Below are 12733 nucleotides of genomic sequence, written 5' to 3'. Positions count from 1 at the left end.
ATAACGATGGTGGATTCTTGGCCCACCCTTTCCTGGGATGTGTAAGACTTTACCCAGGGACCCATGACACTCAGGAAAATGCAACAATTTGAAAATCCGGTGATAGTGCTTCATGGTTAAGTAAACGCTTGATTTTTATTGTTGTGTTAAATGTCTCCACAGATGAATGACAACCAGATAGAAAACTGGTCGGATCTCGACGAGCTGAAGAACGCCAAGTCTCTGGAAACCGTCTACCTTGAAAGAAACCCGCTGCAGAAAGACCCTCAGTATCGGAGAAAGATCATGCTGGCGTTGCCCAGTGTGCGCCAGATCGACGCCACCTTCATTCGGTTCTAAACTGTAGTGTGCCAGCCGCTTTCCAACCTCACCGTGCACCCCCACCCCCCCACACACACACGCAACCTTCTCCGACGCATTTTGAAACGTACCGTTTCCCAGTCACTCCATGTAAAATATACATTCCATCACCGAAACGTATCTATGGCTCACCGAACGTATGCACACATTCAACTCCTGATCTGTGCTCCTCTGTGGAAGCTTGTATTTATTAAGGTAGAACTGTGAAAATGAAAACGACTACCCTCCACTTTAATATCTGCTCCGCACTTTTTTTTTTTCTTTTCATCTGGGAGACGAATATGCAGTGCCCATGAAAACATAGGAAAGCAGTCTCTATACTTGAAGTTGGATTGAGGTCTTTTCCAGGTTAGGTGTGTCATTATGGTCATTTAAGGATTTTTTCCATTCTGTTTTTTTCTTTTCTTTTGGGGGTTTGAAATGCTGCTCTCGTTTCTGTGCTCTTTTTGTAAGCTATGCGTATTTTTTTTTTTAATTCAATCTAAACATTTGCTTCGTTGGATATTAACATTATTATTTTGCTTCATTTCTAACATTTCTTGAGCAGGGTATCAAACTTAGTCCACAACGAAGCCTTAAGACGGACTACATATTTACACCTCATTGATTTAAAGAAACAGACAAGTGTTGCTTGCATAAATCTATCTTTAAAAGGAAAAAAAGTGTAGCTTTTAATTAACTGGCTTAAGAAATGAAGGCATATTTGGATGATCAACTGCCTTGTCCATTATTTTTTTTCCAGAATAGTAAATCCATTTTCTGATGAACAAAAATTAAGCGTATGAGAATGTAAAACCATGCAGGTTTGGCGGTTTGTCATTTGTGTGGTTGCATTTTAATTAAAAACACTTTTTTCCCCCCCGTTTGTGAAAACTCAAACATGCAATTTGTGAAGCGCAAGTTGAATGTAGAGTTTGTTTGCTTTGATCCTATTATTGCAGGACTGAACTCATTGTTTACGCATTGTAAGATAAACCAGTTCATGCTCATTTTTTTGGCTTGTAGAATTGGTTTGAAGTATTCATGCTGTGTTTTTATCGTAGATCCATCAATGTTAGTTTGACTCGCTGGAAACAATATTTCTGCAGTCTTCATTGTAGTATGTAGTTTTTTATGTATAAATGATTCAACACTTCTGAGCTAAAAGGTCACTTAATATAGAGATGCATTGAAAGCAGCGGTGGAAAGTGCACTACTTTAATTTGAGCCACTAAAAATTTTCAAAAAGTTGAAATTAAAAAGGGTTTGTGTGTCCAAGAAAAGTAAAATTTAAATTTTGTTAATGTGTTGCTTTAATTTTAGGACATCCTATTATGCATTTCCAATACCCCTGATGCATATTCCCTTTTATGTACAATTTATTAAGAACTGACCCATAGAATTTAAAATCTAAGACCATGGATTTGAAAATGTATCAATTACACATCTCACGTTTTTAAGCCGGTGCCATCACCTTCTCTTTGTAAATCTTTGTTAATGCCAATCAGTGTAACCGATTTGTGAGAGATACCAAAATTAAGATAAAGACGTTGCTGCAACTCCAGGAGAAATTTACAAAAAAAAACTGCTTTCAGCTTTTTATCTCAGTTTCAAGGTTTTCAACTTATTTAATGCTGTTTTTGAAATGAATGTATTATGCAAATAATAAAGTGACACCTATGAAAGGGAATGTTAGTGCGTGGTTTTCTTTTTATTATTAATACAGATATTTTTAATCTAATTTGGCTTTTTTAGGTTATAGTTTGTGCCTTGAACAATTTGTGGGCAATAACATTAACATTTTATTTGATTGATAGCAGACATATAAAGATTAGAAGCTACAATGTACAACTTTTATTTAAAATGTATGGATAAAATCTGTAATTTTGATATTTCTATTAGCATTATTTTTATTTAGTTTATTTCCCAGATATTTTAGGTACCTATAAATTGGTTGGATTTTAAAATAAAATTCAAGAAGTGAATAATTTCAGCTCTTTTCACATCACTTTTCATTTAAAAACAGAAAATGTTGCCACTAAAGTTTGATAGTTTTCTTGAGTGAAAAAGCTAAAGTTAAAAAAAACATACTTGGAACAAAGAATGTGTGTTTGGATGATTGTTTCTTTAATATAACAACACAATTTTTATTTAAAAAAAATCTTATACTCTCAAAAAGTGTAACTATTACCCCTTTAAAGCCTTATTTTGAGCAGATTGTATGAGGTTTTACCCATTTAACTCTAAAAATATTAGTTTGGAATTGACTTTTGTTTGTTTTTATTTTACAAACTAATTTATAATGCATCAAGAACACATTTTACAAGTATATGAAGCCCATTGTAGCTGAGTACTCAAGTAAAAGTAAAGAGTATAGGACAAAAGTTACTTAAATTGAGTAAATATAATGTATTATTATCCTGCTCAGCAATTAAACGGGTGTTTAAATTGTGTATACACACTACAACAAAGATAGAATATTCCAATAAAAAATATGTCATACATTTTTTTGTGTTTATGACCTCGAAAAGTACTGGACTAGAAATAACTACATGACCCACAATCCTCGAGTGCCGTTGCGTACGGAGCTGGCGCCGTGCAGAAAGCCGGCGCTGCGCATGCGCCACAAGTGTGTTGTTGTTTGTGGCGGTAAGATGGCGGCGCTCGGAGACACCTCAGCTCCGGGGGTGAACGGGTTAATACAACAATTCACAGCAATAACAGGTAAAAAGAAAGTATTATTTTGCGGTTGAACATTCGGGGCGGTTTGTGTGCTTATTAAAGTAAAGGTATATTTACTCTAAATCATTGTAGAGGCGCGTAGATTGGCTAAACGGGCTCCAAGTCTTCCTCCTGCGCTGTCAATGCTTTGCAGAGGAAAAAAGCACAACCACTCTTTTGAGAGAGTCTTTAAAATATAAATGGCGTTAAGACTAGCATTAATAATATATATATTACCTTTTAATATTTTTTGTGTGTTTTCTCTTATGTTTTAGTTAGAGATAGAGTTTTCGTAGACCAGAAAGGGTTTTTTTCTTCTCTTCTTCCGTGGGCTCTTGTCTGGGAGTGTGGAATGGACGTCGGTTCTACATTACTCTTCTTCATCACCACCAGGGCTTCATGTTGCGTTACTGTCACCTCCGCCGTGGCTCTCGTGATAACCACCCTGTAATAGAAGCCGTTTCTGCCTCAAAATATTGACACAGAGCAACTGTACAATTTCGAATCCCCTAGAATTGATGAATGGCGCTTTAGACGTTACTTATTTAACGGGAAGAGAAGAGGAAATTCAGTAGAGAGACTGCTGCTAGTCTTGGAAAGTGAAACGGACATGCGCAGAAGGGACCGGGGGGAAATCGGGTGTTTTAAGCAAAACTATTAAAATCCAGCCTCGACAGTTCTTTTATTTTAATGAAATATATTAATGTGCTTTTAGTTATGCTTGGAATTATTGAGTATAATTAATTATAATACTGTAAACTGTCACTAGTGTTGTTTTTGTTTTCAATTTGACTGTTTTTCACCTGTAATAATTTTTTTATTATTAATAATTTTATGTTATTGAATTATTATCCTCCATATATTAATGTCAAGTCATGTGCATTCAATTAATTAGGATTTTCTGTGTACTCTTTTTTTTATTTGAGTTTTTTATGTATTATGTTACTATTTGATGTTATTAGCTAGAAATAATACATTTAATGTTTTTTTTAAGTTTCTATATCACATTAGCTTGACTTGAATGAAAACATAATAAATACTTTTACAGATTTTTTTTTTTTTTTTGCTTCCTGAGTGCTTAACAGAATAACGCTAAAAATCTGTTTCCATCATTTCTAGGGGCCACAGAGAGTGTAGGAAAACACATGCTTGAAGCATGCAACAACAACCTGGAAATGGCTGTAACCATGTTCCTGGATGGAGGAGCAATAGCAGAGGAACCCAGCACCAGCTCAAGTTCAGCGGCGTCGAGCAGCAGAGCTCCTCCAACAGAGTGAGCTCAGCTTTGTGTTCAAATTTTGATTTTAAAATAACATCAGAAAAGGAGGATTGTTTTAACTGAAGCTAAATCAATAATGTGTGTTTTTTACTTGAGTACGGAAGCCGAAAACGACCTGCCCTACTTTTTTTTGATCGATTTCTCGTTATAAAGAGATAATCAAGAACAAAGAATGAAGCGTCCCACACTGAGATGCAGAGACTTCGCCTGTTTTAAGTCTCTTTATTTTGTGGGTAACAACAAGAACCCTCCACAAAAGTTATTTTTTTAGTCTATTTTTGATTCATTAGTGGATCTACGCTCCATAAACGCCTTCTTCCCGTCTCATGCACCAGCCTCCGTCCCTTTATTTCCCTAAAACCTCCGAACAAACAGCTTGATTGACAGAACCCAGGGCTGCCGAGCATTTCTGCATGGTGCGTTCACTGAACTCCGGACATCTGCAGCGAAACAAACTCATTCATCAGAGAAAACGTTTAGCACCAGAACTGATCCATGTATAATTTGATTTATTAATGTCGACATTTTTTCTGAAAAACTATTTTGTTTTGATGCAGATTGTATAAAAATGACAAAAGTATTGTGGCGGACTGAGTTGGACCTAGTGGATGTTTGGGTCAGCTAATGTCTGGAGCTCAGTGAACGCACCGTGCGCAGATTCTCGTCGGCCACGAGCTCTCACAATCAACCTGTTTGAAGGTTTTAGGAAAAGAAAGGGGCGGAGAGCTGGTGCATGAGACGAAATTTGAGGAGCATAGATTCACTAATAAATCAAAAATAGACTAAAAACAATGTTTTTGGAATGTTCTTCTGCTGTTTTAGTTGTTCAATGCAAAATAAAGAGACTTACACGGGTAAAATCTCTGCGTCTCAGAGTGGAAAAAGGGAGAGGGGGATGTGTCATTCTTTGTTCTTCATTATCTCGTTATAACGAGATATTATCTCATTATAATGAGAAAACGATATATATTAAAAAAAAAGTAGAGCAGGCCGTTTTTGGCTTCTGTTCTTGAGAATTTGGCTTCTATTTTCCTTTTTTTATCTTTTTAATTTAACATACATTTTGATTGAATTCTCTCCTCAGTGAAGTGCGCGCTCCCATTCCCCAGAAGCAAGACATATTGGTGGAACCAGAACCATTATTTGGAGGTATTTGAATGCTTCCTCTGTCATTTTATCCCTTGTTAAGAACTACCAGATGAACTTCTTATGTGTTTGTCACATATTTAGTGCCAAAGCGAAGACGGCCTGCTCGATCGATATTTGATGGTTTCAGAGACTTCCAGACAGAAACAAGTGTGTATATAGATTTTATTAATTTCTCATTTTTTACTGTGAATACTTAAGAGTTTGAATGTTTTTTTTTTGTCCCTATTTAGTTCGCCAAGAGCAGGAGCTTCGTAACGGCGGGACTGTTGATAAGAAACTGAGCACCTTGGCAGACCTCTTCCGTCCCCCTATTGAGCTCATGCACAAAGGCAGCTTTGAGACGGTGAGAAGTCCCCCCCCCCCTCCCCCCGGTTCACTTTACACCCCACTGGTATCCAGTAGAAAAAATCAGTTCAAGCTAAGATCGTTAAAAAAAGAATGAAAGCTAAATATCACAAAATACAATTACTTTAGCTGTGTTTTTAGTTAGAAATGGTGACAAAAAATAATTACCAAACATGGAAAATAATTAGGTACGGTAAATGTTTAAATTAAATCAATTTAAGAATAAAATCATGATTAAAAACTGCATTAAAACCACCAAAATTGAATACTTTTATCATATTTCAGGAGTAAAAAAAATCTGAAAACTTTCATTTGGGTAAAATTGGGAGGTTTTGGGTTCATCACTTCGCCAAATAACTTTTCCACAGTTTAAATCTAATTCAAAGGTAAAAAAAATGGTTCAAAAGGTCAAAATGTTTTTCAATGTTTACAATTTTTTTTTTAAACTTGGTAGTTTTAAAATATTTTGTGTTCTGTATACATTTTTACTTAACCTTAACACAGAGAAAATGGAAAATTATTGTATTTGTTTTTACATCTTTAGATTATTTGCTCCAAAACACTCAATATAATGTTGACAAAGATAGTTTATACATTTTTTAAGCTTTATGCAGGTTATTAAAATGTCTTTCATAGATATTTTAGATGTTAATGAGTCTTACTAGGTATGTTAATAAACCGTATTCAGCTTTTTGTGCTAAGAAATGTCTTACTAACATCCAATAAACACATTAATAATCTTTGTTAATGCGTTATTAAGCTTGTTAGGAAATCTTATTATAAAGTGTTAACTGTCTTTTTAGTTTGCAACTGACAGTCTTGTCTTTTTTTTACTGTATTTTACTATTATTGCTCATAAATATGTTTAATACAATGTTTAGTTCCACCTGGTATTCTAAATTTGTACCCTGGTTCGTGTCTTGCAGGCTAAAGACTGTGGACAGCTGGAAAACAAATGGCTTATGATCAATATTCAGAATGTTCAGGACTTTGCTTGCCAATGTCTGAACAGGGATGTGTGGAGTAACGATGCAGTAAAGAACATAATCAGAGAACATTTCATATTCTGGCAGGTATGTACTTCCAAAACCAATTTTGCTTTTTCTCAGTAAAATGGAAGAAATGTAGTTTGCTAAGTTTCTAAATTGTGCCTTGTTTCTCATTGTGTTTTGTCTTCTGGCAGGTTTACCATGACAGTGAAGAGGGGCAACGATACATTCAGTTCTATAAGTTGAACAAGTTTCCCTACATTTCCATTTTGGATCCACGCACAGGTCAGGAATGAGAAGTCAAGTCTGTTGTCAGCTTCTTTTTTTTAACTAATGCAAGTGTCAGGCTTTTAGAAACCAAGTAAAAGGATTATAAAACTAAAGTGACTTAAAGACTCTCTAAAAGTAGCATTTTAGCTTTTCCTTCAAAACTAGTAGAAAGATTTCACTGTTATGGACATTATTCTGTATAAACCATGGACACTTACAAAATAAATACATATGAAATGAATCAGTAGTACTTTAATCTTGTCATTTTTAACATTTAAATAGTTTTTCACAAAAAGGCAGACTTTATCATGCAGTGTGATGTGTTGTCATGGTAACAGCTACAGAACCCACCTCTGGTTCTGTTTCAGACGGTATGAGAACTAACCAGCAAAAGTGGTATAAATGCTGAACATCATGTTAGATGATACAAAACATCTTTTCAGAGGGAAATTGTGCATTTTTACCGCTTGTTTTTGTCCAGATGATGAAGCAAATTTTAATTTCAAAGAAACGAAGTATGGAGAGAAAATGGTTTGTGTGTGTGTAATTCTTGATTTGTAACTCGTGCAATACATTTACAGTACAAAAATTATGAAATTAAAAAAAAATACAATTTACACATGCACAAATAAAAATTACAGCAGCCTAAAACTAACTATATGAACAAATCTTTGAACAAAGCGTTTAAATGTCAAGTTTTTACCAGATATTATTCACATTTTAAGTTCAAGGTGGCCGATGAGAAAACTCGGATGACCCAGCATTCTAGTAGCATTTAAACGCATCATTTAACGCACAAATATTTTCTTTCTCGGAGAAGTGAAAAGTCTTACATCAGACTTGTGTGTAAACGTGGTTTTGTGTGTGCGTAGTTTTTAAATATTTGTATGTTTAGTTAATTTCAAGCTGTTGTAATTTGTGCATGTGGAAATTGGATTTTGTTTTTTTATTTAATCATTTTTTTACTTGTGCACAAAATATTTTTATGAGTTACAAATCAAGAATTGCGCACACACAAATTCAAAGTTATACGCACAAATCTAGTTAGACACTAAATCTGTTACTATTCTATACTATTTTCTCTCCATACATTTCTATAGCAATAAATATCCACCATTAGTTCCTATTATTAAATGTGTATCAACAAACAGTGTCTTTCATTAATTAACAATACCAATATTTATAATCCTATTTTCTGAGTCTGTTGTTTTGGTTGCCAGCACAATCATATAGAACATGGTATAACAGCAGGTACTTGACACTGTCATGACCACACTCATGCCTGCACGGCCTTACCAGCTGGTAAAACAAGCAGGGGATGCGTGTACGTCTGACTAATAAGTTTAAGTCATGTCTAAATGCTTTTTTTTATCTTCTCATCTCGGCTTTAAAACTATGTGCATATTCTTAAAATGTTTGATTTTTTTTTGAAGACCCAAAAATATATATATATTTTATTGTGATGCACTGACAAAGACGTATTTAAATTGTAAGGATGCTGTGTTTAATAATCATATGTCTGTGTTTTAAACACTTTAATATAGAACGTCCTGTTTTGCTAACCTTTTCAAACGATAAAATTCTGACAACTTCTGCTGAAACTGTCTTCGACTCAGGTCAAAAAATGGTGGAGTGGAACCAGCTGGATGTGACGTCTTTTCTGGAGCAGGCCACCGGTTTCCTGGCAGAACACGGGCAGCTTGACGGGCCGTCCTGCCACGGACCACCTGCTAAACGAGCTCGCTCTGTGGGTTTCTGCTTCTCATTATATTGACTCTGCTTCAGCGTTTGTGTCTAAAATGCTGTTTGAGATGGTTTTAATTGGCTCAGTGTTGTTGAAGGCATTAAAGTCTCACTCCAACTGAATTTTTTTCTATTGTAAAAGTGTTCCCAGTGGTCTTTTAATTATGATTATGCAGTTTTTAGCCAAAATTTTAAAAAAGGTCTCATTTTTAAGTAGGGCTGCCACGACTAGTCGACTATTAAAATAGTTGATTAGTCGTTACTTTATATTATATGGAGTCAGAGTGTGGTAAAATTGAAAGTTATAATGGCATTATGCTAGATTTGTGGGCTATTTTGGCAGAAATTAAGGTTTTTTAAAACTATTTTTTAATTTAGTTAATATTTCAGCAACATGCTAGATATTTTAGCTAATTTAGTTTTTTTTTTTTTTGTTTTTAGGCTGTTTTGGAGTTAAGCTAATATTTCAGCTACATGTTAGCTGTTTTGGCTAACTTAGGCTTTTATATTTTTAGGCTAACATGGCATTTAACTAATATTTTACCTGCATGCTAGCTAATTTAGCTAATTTTTCATGACCCGATTAATCGACTAATTGGAAAAAATAATCGTTAATTAGTCGACTATTAAAATAATCGTTTCTGCCAGCACTTTTTTTTAAGACATATTGGCTGCAGAGCAGCAGGAGCTCAGTACAAATTCATGTCTGACTGTTGGCGCGGAGTAAGCCTCCACTGATATCCCGTTATTCCTCCCGCTAGCCTATAACCCCCTCACAAGCTCAAGCTAACATTAGCGTAGCAAAACAAAAATATCAGAGCTATCCAGGAGTTTTAAACCAGATTCCAGCTCAGACGAGAAAAATTAGGACGTTAATGGACTGCTCAGCTCAGCTCCAAAAGCCACGCCCACCCAGAGGAAATTTTGGAAACGGAGCCTTCAGATCAACTTGAAGAATGGCTTTTAAAGACATTTAGGTTGTGGGATTATGGTTAAAAATGCCATAATCACAATTAAAACACTACTGGAAATGTATTTTTTAAATAAAGAATTGCCATGGGGGACTTTAATAAGTTATTTTCTGTTGGTGTTTGCTTCTTCTAGGAGAGTCTAATTGACGCCAGTGAAGACAGCCAGCTGGAGGCAGCGATCCGAGCCTCGTTACAGGAAACCCACTACGAGTCCTCGAACGCCGCCGAGGCGCCGGACTCCCCGAGATCAGAAGACGACTCCGACGAAGAGGCCTTCTCCGACAGCGAAGGACCCATCTCCGTCGACGGCTCCGACAGCGAACCACCGACGCCCCTCGCCGCCTCGGCGGCCCAGCAGCGTCTCCAACCCGACAGCTCGACCTCTTCCTACAGAAAGTCCCCGTACAAAGAAAACAATCACAGTCACAAAAAGGAGGAGAGCAAAAAGAACCATCTGGAACCACCTTCGGCTCCAGCTCGTCATCCTCAACCCGATGCCGACTCTGGAGGGATCAACTGCTCCGCACAAGCAGAAAGTGCGTCATCTTCCAAGATCAGCACCACCACGGCCTGTGAGGTGGACTGTCCTGACGACAACGGTGAGACAAACACTAAGACACACTAAGCAATAAGAGGATGGCTGAACAGTCCATTAACTACTGGTGACTTGTTGAAACTTGACAATCTGCCATCAAAGTAGAAAACGTGTCTAGAACTGCTGCGAAGCAGCAACCAGAGGAAACTGGAAAATAAATCTCAAGACAGGAACTCTTAAAGAAACAAAAGTGAACTTTCTAAGACTCTAAACTAAACAGAATTTAAGTGAAGGTGTCTATTTGTTCAGCGACTTTATCATTAATTAACTCTGAAACATTAAGGCTACAAGCAGCAGCTACACATGAAAAGTTGTTCTTTACAACAACAAAAAAAGACTTTTAATGGATAAAATAGACATTTTTGCAACAAGTTTAAGTTATTTAACAAAACTAAAACTGCCAGAAAAAGATTTTTCTCGCTTCCTGTCCCCGTTTCAGAGCAATTTGCTGACTTTGAAGTGAAAAAGTTTCCTTCAATCAAACTTTGAATGTGGCTTATTATTATTCCAAATGTTTGAGCTTTAACGCTCTAAAAGGAATTCAAGAATGAAATAATGTTTGAGCTCAATCAGTGGATTTTTCTTTTTATTTGTGCCTGAAATGATTAAAATCACAGCATATATGCTTTAACAATCTATCATTTATTAAAATATAACACATTTTAAATGAAATCTGGGTTTAGTTTGGATATTTAAAGAGGTTAAATCTCTTACTAAAATGAGTAAAACGGAGAATGTTTGCTGACTCTTAGGAAGTCTTTTTAGTGTTTTGTAGCTTTTTAAAAATGTTATCTGTTTCTAAACCAACTGTTTTTTTGTTTTTTAAGGTCCCAAAGCCAGATTGATGCTCCGCTACCCCGACGGACAGAGAGAGCAAATTTCTTTGTCTGCTAAAGCGAAACTTTTGGTGAGTTGATTCTCTTTCCCTTGTTTGAAATGATAAAAACATCAGTTTAGTAGTTCTAAAAATAACTCACAAAAGGTGAAAGCCATGAAGAAATCATCTTTATTTTTTTTATTTAATTGTCGAGGCAATAATATATTTCTCAATATATTGAGCAACAATGTACTGACAATATACTCCATATATTAGGGCTGTAACGAGTATCTGGGTACTCGCTATTTGCTCCTGAAAATTTGAGTACGATCATTATAAATATAGTAGAGTGTAGGAAAATATTATCTGGGAACGATGTATTTTTGCTCTGAAATGCAGATTAATTTAGGATTTTAAGTTTACGAACTAAAACAAAGCCGAAACAGCTGCAGGACCGTCACTGGAAGTAAACACGTCTTTGTGTAGGTGAGGCTTCCGGTTTTCAAAATAAGACTAGCGGGAGCTTTTTTCTGTTCAGAAACTGAGACTGAAGTTCTGTTCACAGACATAACTTCTGAAAACCTTACTTTGCTTTAACACTGGAGCTAAAACTTTCTTCTGGATATGGTAACTCGTCAACAGTTGATGCAATTAACGTAACTCTATCTTATTCTGAAGGGGAAAAACGCAGCCTGGCTCTGCTGAAAAGAGGATGACTTTCTTCATACAGACTCTGCACCAATATAACGCTTAGAACGTAAAATGTTGAAGAACTTTGGAGATAGGAAACTGTGGAGAACATTTTTAGGTTACGTTGTTAAATGATCAAAAACAAGAATGAATTGTTATGTCGTTTATATTAGTGCTGAACTTAAACAGAAGGTGGACAAAAAATAAAATAAAATACAATGACAAAATTTATTTCCATCTAAATCTTTTTGGGATTTTTTAAATCAGTTTTGTTGATCCGGATCTCCTGTTTTTCATAAAGGCAGAAACGATGGTGATTTAATACAAATATTAAAATTTTCATACACGCCACTAAGCCGACGCAGAACTCAACTGCAGGGATAAAATGTTGCACGTTTGAAAGGAAGACAAATGTGGATTTATTTTTTTTATGTCCAGCCTTTAGTGAGCAGCTAGAACACAAACGCAGCACAACCGGCTTCCGTTTCGCTGTTTCATTTTACAAGTTTGGTTGACTCCGTTCTTCTGACCTGCTGAAAAAACAGAAAACTCCCTCTTGTGGTGAGACGGAAGACTGCACTATTCGGTACTTGAGTGATGTGTCTTATGACCAGGAGAATAACTAATAAAAATAAAAAAACAGAAAATGAAAATGAGCCTAACATTATGGGGCGGGTGCTTGACTAATTTGTTAATTCTTTTACTTTTACAAAAGGAAAGTGATATAATTGCTAATCATCACAAAAGGTTAAAAAAAGCTTCAGTTCAGACAGAAACTTCACCTTTTACTGCTTGTTTTTGTCCAGAGGATGATGCAGAAGTTTG

General features: G+C 35.8%; 1 protein-coding gene across 1 annotated transcript in view; it reads left to right on the top strand.

The window, feature by feature from the left end:
• The first annotated feature begins 2932 nt into the window (after positions 1-2932).
• ubxn7 (UBX domain protein 7) overlaps positions 2933-12733 on the top strand; it is an 11178-nt gene continuing 1377 nt past the window's right edge. The window contains exons 1-10 of the mRNA XM_024274510.1: positions 2933-3063; positions 4180-4333; positions 5424-5488; positions 5570-5635; positions 5719-5831; positions 6760-6906; positions 7017-7107; positions 8709-8839; positions 9940-10405; positions 11229-11308. Of these exons, the coding sequence (XP_024130278.1) occupies positions 2958-3063; positions 4180-4333; positions 5424-5488; positions 5570-5635; positions 5719-5831; positions 6760-6906; positions 7017-7107; positions 8709-8839; positions 9940-10405; positions 11229-11308 (1419 nt within the window). The 5' untranslated portion in view covers positions 2933-2957. The remainder of the gene's footprint in view (positions 3064-4179; positions 4334-5423; positions 5489-5569; positions 5636-5718; positions 5832-6759; positions 6907-7016; positions 7108-8708; positions 8840-9939; positions 10406-11228; positions 11309-12733) is intronic.

Source organism: Oryzias melastigma, linkage group LG17 (assembly GCF_002922805.2).
Source record: "Oryzias melastigma strain HK-1 linkage group LG17, ASM292280v2, whole genome shotgun sequence".
NCBI lineage: Eukaryota > Metazoa > Chordata > Actinopteri > Beloniformes > Adrianichthyidae > Oryzias > Oryzias melastigma.
The sequence above is the reverse complement of the archived record's forward strand: the minus strand, read 5'-3'. Positions and strand labels throughout refer to the sequence as shown.